The sequence below is a fragment of the Olea europaea genome, chromosome 5 (assembly GCF_002742605.1).
Source record: "Olea europaea var. sylvestris chromosome 5, O_europaea_v1, whole genome shotgun sequence".
Lineage (NCBI taxonomy): Eukaryota > Viridiplantae > Streptophyta > Magnoliopsida > Lamiales > Oleaceae > Olea > Olea europaea.
In genome coordinates, this window is record NC_036241.1 from 11,137,195 (window position 1) to 11,143,248 (window position 6,054).

The 6,054-nt window shown below is 32.1% G+C and overlaps 1 protein-coding gene across 1 annotated transcript; it reads left to right on the forward strand.

Annotated features, from left to right (window-relative positions):
- Positions 1–2,182: 2,182 nt before the first annotated feature.
- LOC111394629 (gallate 1-beta-glucosyltransferase-like) lies at positions 2,183–4,762 on the forward strand. Its single transcript, XM_023020540.1, has 2 exons — positions 2,183–3,250; positions 4,106–4,762. Exons 1-2 carry the CDS (start codon positions 2,233–2,235, stop codon positions 4,531–4,533), a joined length of 1,446 nt encoding a protein of 481 aa, XP_022876308.1. The 5' UTR covers positions 2,183–2,232; the 3' UTR covers positions 4,534–4,762.
- Positions 4,763–6,054: the final 1,292 nt, after the last annotated feature.

Sequence of the window (6,054 nt, forward strand, 5' to 3'; positions counted from 1 at the left end):
GTTTTGTGCTTTGATATTTTCTTTATGAAGTGAATCTAGGATCTTGAATCAACTTTTTGAACAACTTGGACTACAATTTGTTCTCATCTCTATTTATTTTACGTGAGTTCTTTAGAATTTGCAGTTTTTAGTGAAGTTATGTGCTTTTATTCATGAAATTATAAGTCCATGGAATGCTCAAGATTCTTTACATTTCTCTGTTTTTCAGTGAGTTTCTTGATTTTGGGAACTTATCAAGCACAATCCTCCCAAACGCAAGTACTTTTGCAGCTAAGGAAACAATCGGAATAGCCAAAACAACTAGATTTATGGCTTAATACTAGCACAGATTTCTGTTATTTGTCAACTACTCAGGTGAACATAAATTGTGAAGACAATTTGGTTACTGGGATCATAATCTTTGGTGATAAACAAAAAAGGGTTGGTAATTTTAATTCATTTCGAGTGTCGAATCAAACTTTGGCACAAAATTTCTCCATGGATTCTCTTATAACCACCTTGTCTAGGCTAAATGGATTGAAGTCTCTCAGTCTGGTATCTTTAGGCATTAATCCAAATTCGAATGAGTAATTTCGAGTTGATGATCCTATGGTTATTTCAATTCAAGTTTGATGATCATATAGTTATTTTTTTTTGTCTATCTAGGATGAAAGTTGATATGAGCTTGGTGTTTCTCTAATAAGTAATGTGAGTTTGGATATTAAGGTATATGAATTGAGATGGTTAGCAGCTGGATTTGGTTTAGTTTGGAGAAATTACTCACCTTTGTAGAAGTAATTGAGATGATTATCAACAGGCTTTGTCATTTATGAATGATTAGCGAGTATTCGTTGACACGGTCACAAGAAGCTCGAACAACTTTCCAATGCAACGGGATGTATTTTATATTTTGTTTAGTGTCTGTTTGTTTTGCCAAAAGACGTAAACTTCTAATCATATCTATTGAACTATTTTGCCAAATTTAATTTAGGTTGTGTTTTTACATCTGGAAAAAAATATTTCAAGATTCACCAACTTCAAATTTTATATGTTATTTATTACTATATTAGCATTAAAATTTATTGAATAATTAGATTTCTTGAATAAAATATTATAAAAAATATATTCAAAATTTCAAAGTAAACGTATTTTCCAGTTTTATGTTTTGAGAAACAGTTTTTCAAAATGACAAAAAAGAATATATTTTCAGCAATTTTAAAATAAACACTCAAAACACAAAACCCAAAATCAATTCAAAACTCAAAACCAAAAAAATAAATAAATAAAAATAAAAAATAAAAATTGAAATACAAAGAGAACAACCCCTAAAATTTCAAATTTTGATGCTCTGAAAAGTGTGAAGCCATGTTGACAAAACTGAAATAAAACCTTTAAACTTTAGGGATGTTCTTAACTGGAATAGAAGAATGGGTCAAGTGGGAATTGATTCGTTTAAGTTTTTTAATGGATTCTAAAGATTATAAATTCTAGTAAATTTTATGAATTTAAATAGATTTACAGATATAATCTTATTAAAAATTGTCAAATTTTAAAAGATTTTTTTTTTTAACTTTTATTTGTAAACTTGAAAACCATTATCAATTAAAACCTCTTTATTAATGAAAAATCCTTATAAATTCATAGAACATTAGGAAAGTTAGATTTTAGTGAATTTTAGCCCCTTTGGTGGTGATTAAAAATAAAATTTTAATAGATTTTGATAAAAGTTAATAAAATGTGTGGTTTAAAAAGTTGTGAGTTTTTTTTTTTTTTTTTTGTGTGTGTGTGATTAAAATTAAGGCCCCTTTAATTTCAAAGAATGATGATGGAATAGTGATTGATGTTGAAATGTGTGGTTAAAAAAGAAGAATTATTTATTTATTTATATGTAATATTATTTTAATGAAAAATGTATTGTAGAAAATAAGTACTGTAGAAAGAATATTGCGATTGAATGGTTGACAAACTGGGACTAAATGTTAACTTTGACTTGAATTGAAATTTTAAGTTTCATTTATACCATGGGGCTTAATCAAATTAATTAAAAATCAGACGTAGAAACACATTAATTAAGAAGAAGTTGATGACAGCCGAAAATATGCCGTGGACAAAACTCAGGCAATCAAATCCACAACATGTCACCAACTGAGAACCAAACAATTTTGTCCACATCTTTACCGTAATCTTATAAATCTCAGTTCCCATTTTTTTCTTCAACATAATAATATCCAATCTCCGCAATAAAACAGAAAAATGGGGCCTAATTCGGCCTCTGAACCTCTGATTCATCTCTTACTGGTCTCATTTCCCGGCCAGGGACATGTAAATCCGCTGCTTCGCCTCGGCAAACGCCTTGCTTCAAAAGGTCTTCTTGTTACTTTTTCTGCGCCTGAATTCATCGGCAAAGACATGCGTAAAGCCAATAACATCACCGATGAACCCACCCCAGTCGGTGATGGAATGTTCAGATTCGAGTTCTTTGATGATGGATTGGCAAACGATGATCCTAAACACCATGATCTCGACACGTACTTGCCGATTCTGGAGCTCGTTGGCAAAGAAAAAATTCTAAGTATGATAAAGAAACATGCAGAAAAAGGAATCCCAGTTTCTTGTTTGATCAATAATCCATTTATTCCATGGGTTTCTGATGTGGCTGAAAGTATTGGAATTCCCAGTGCAATGCTTTGGGTTCAATCTTGTGCAAGTTTTTCTGTTTATTACCATTATTATCACAATATAGTGCCTTTCCCCAGTGAAAATGAACCAGAAATTGATGTTCAGTTGCCGTGTATGCCACTGCTGAAATATGATGAAGTGCCCAGTTTCTTACATCCTACCACTCCTTACCCTTTTCTTAGGAGGGCAATTTTAGGACAGTACAAAAACCTTTCGAAACCCTTCTGTGTATTAATGGACACTTTTCAAGAACTTGAACAAGAAATCATTGACTACATGTCCAAAATTTGCCCCATAAAGACTATTGGTCCCCTTTTCAAAGACCCTAAAACTTCAGTCGTGAATGTTCGTGGTGACTTCATTGCCGCCGATAATTGCATGGATTGGCTTGACTCCAAACCGCCGTCAACCGTTGTGTACATTTCGTTTGGCAGTGTTGTTAACTTGAAGCAAGAACAAATTGATGAAATAGCATATGGGATTTTAAATACAGAAGTTCCATTTTTGTGGGTCATGAAGCCGCCGCCGGAAAACTTAGGCCTCCCTGGAGTCTATTTGCCGGAAAAGTTTTTGGAAAAAGCTGGTGATAAAGGTAACCATCAACCTCGAAGTAGGATGCACGAAAACCTAGGATTTTCGTTTCAGACGTGAAGTCACAGGAAATTCTCTAAAATTTTCAGAACTGAAAAAAAAAAAAAAAAGAAGGTATATTATTTTTTTTCTATTTATTACCGAAACTAATCTACAGAAACTTTGGATATCAAAAAATTCAGAGAAATTTGAACGAAAAAAAATAAAATTAATTACACGCTTCAACTAGAAACCAGGTTATTCAGCGATGGTGGCGATAGCATATAGATATTGATAGCAACGGCGAATTTTAAAGAGATTGTCTCGAAATCTTGTGATTTCCTTTTATTTCACTTTTTATTCATTATGATTAATTTATTTAAAATTATATTGTGTCTGTTCTGAAACTTTAGTTTTCACGCATAGAGTTATATATAAAATCCTTTGCCTGACATTGGACAGTCAAAGAAAGGCTAACCCCATCATTTATAACGATGATATATATACTTATAAGAAATTGACTTGAAATCAACTTTTTAAATTTTTTTTATTTGAGTGTTTATTCATTATGTTTAATATATTTAAAATGATCGATTAATCTATTTGTACCAAATAGATTACCTAATGGTTTACCGAATTGATAAGTGGCGGCCCACAGCCACCCAGGACCATCACTTGTAAATTTGGTAAATCATTTGATACTTATAGCATCTTCCTTAAAATGATATTGTGAATTTGTTGAAACTTTACTTTCGTTATTTATTTCCCTACACACATCCAATGGTCAAATGACTCAAATTCAGATATTTTGCCAACTTTTATAGAGCCTTATATTCTAGAAAAAATCGTATACTTATTCAAATTTTGCCTTGATCAGGCAAGATAGTTCAGTGGAGTCCACAAGTTCAAGTCTTGAACCACCCATCTGTTGCCTGTTTCGTGAGCCACTGTGGGTGGAACTCCACATTGGAGGCGCTCACATGCGGTGTTCCGGTGGTGGCGTTTCCACAATGGGGTGATCAAGTAACTGATGCAAAATACTTGGTGGATGTGTTCAAAGTTGGGATTAGAATGTGCAGAGGTGAAGCTGAGAACAGAATAATTTCTCGGGAGGAGGTTGAGAAATGTTTGCGTGAAGCCACAAGCGGTCCGACGGCGGAGGAAATGAAAACATACGCACTCGAGTGGAAGAAAGCGGCCGAAGCTGCGGTGGAAGCCGGTGGGTCCTCCGACAAGAATATGCAAGATTTTGTGGACGAGATTGTCAATATTGGTGGCAGATCTATTAAGTCCACAGAACAATAATTTGTTAGGCTTCTTATTTAATAACAGCAATTCCACGTGTACGGAGGAATTAATGTCGGAACTTTTCCAAATGCTGCTGCGGCAGCATCCGTTTGGTCTATTTTTAATTTTTTTTTTTTTTTCTTTGGCATTGTTCAATAGAAAATTGCCAAGTGAATTGGGCACAACTTTTTTATTTGTACAAATAGCATTTGTCATTCAATAAAGTTGTTTGTGCAATGATTGTTGACTTTTGTTGGCAATTCATGCATTGTCAATATTTGATTGGTTGATTAAAAAAAGTATAAAATAGTTTTTATAATGGATGATGTAAATTTTGCCAGTTTAAGATTGTCAACAAAATTTGTCAATCATAATTGTACATGTAGTATGATTCTTTTTTATTTATATGACATTGAAACTATTGGTCAGATTGGTGAGGATTAAAAGTAGAATTTTAGTAAATTTTAATAAAAGTTTATAAATGTGTGATTACAAAGTTATGGATCCCATGAATTGTATATTTAAATTAATTGTTGACTTTGATTTAAATTGAAATTGAAATTTTGATCATTACAAAACAAGGGTTATAGACATAAATCAATTAACTGGCACGAATTTGAAAAAAAAAATGCGGGAGTAGGAATCAAGAGTGTATTGAACGGACAAAGTCTCTTCATCTTCCGTAAAAGAAGAAAAAAAATATTGTTTTTAGGGCTTTCGAAGAATTAAGCATATGTTTGAGCCCCATTATATGTTTTTATGAGGTATTAGCAGCTGTTTCTAGCTGTTGTTTCATTCAAGGGTAGGTTCTTACGCGTTACTCACTTGTCCGCCATTGGAAACACCATTTCCCATCCTCACTTTGTATTCAATATAATTTGTATTTCATTTCAGCTTTTCATGGGACGACGAAGAGGGTGGCTGACCCCCACATACATCAGTCAAATTACATAATGTGACATTTTAATGGAATCTTAATTCATATTTAACTCAACAAAAAATAAAATTAGCATCTAAATATTAGTTCAAAAAATTCTTATAAACAAATTGAAAGCTTAGCCAAAGATGTTGTATTGTTTTATTAAAAATTGATCGTACATGACCTTTTAATTTAAAAGTGACATAATATATCATTTTCTAAGTCAGTATGAAAATCTTGAAAATATACGAAACATAAACAAAGAGAATCTTTTTCCAAATTACAGTTCAAGTTTGTTTAGTAAGTTAGAAGAAAATAACAATTCAAGAATTACGAGGATATAAATTTCAAGTTAAGCATATGTTTCAAGATGGAAGTTGATTCTTTTTTTACGTTCTGGCAAATCAAGTAATCAATAAAAGGTAAAACATTATTTAATCTCAAGTGTGGATTTCATGTTTCAATATTAAGCCTATGTTTCAAGATGGAAGTTGATTCTTTTTTACGTTCTGGCAAATCAAGTAATCAATAAAAGGTAAAACATCGTTTAATCTCGAGCATGAATTTCATGTTTCAATATTATAGTTTGAATAATAGGAACTAATGACCCCACATTTTGA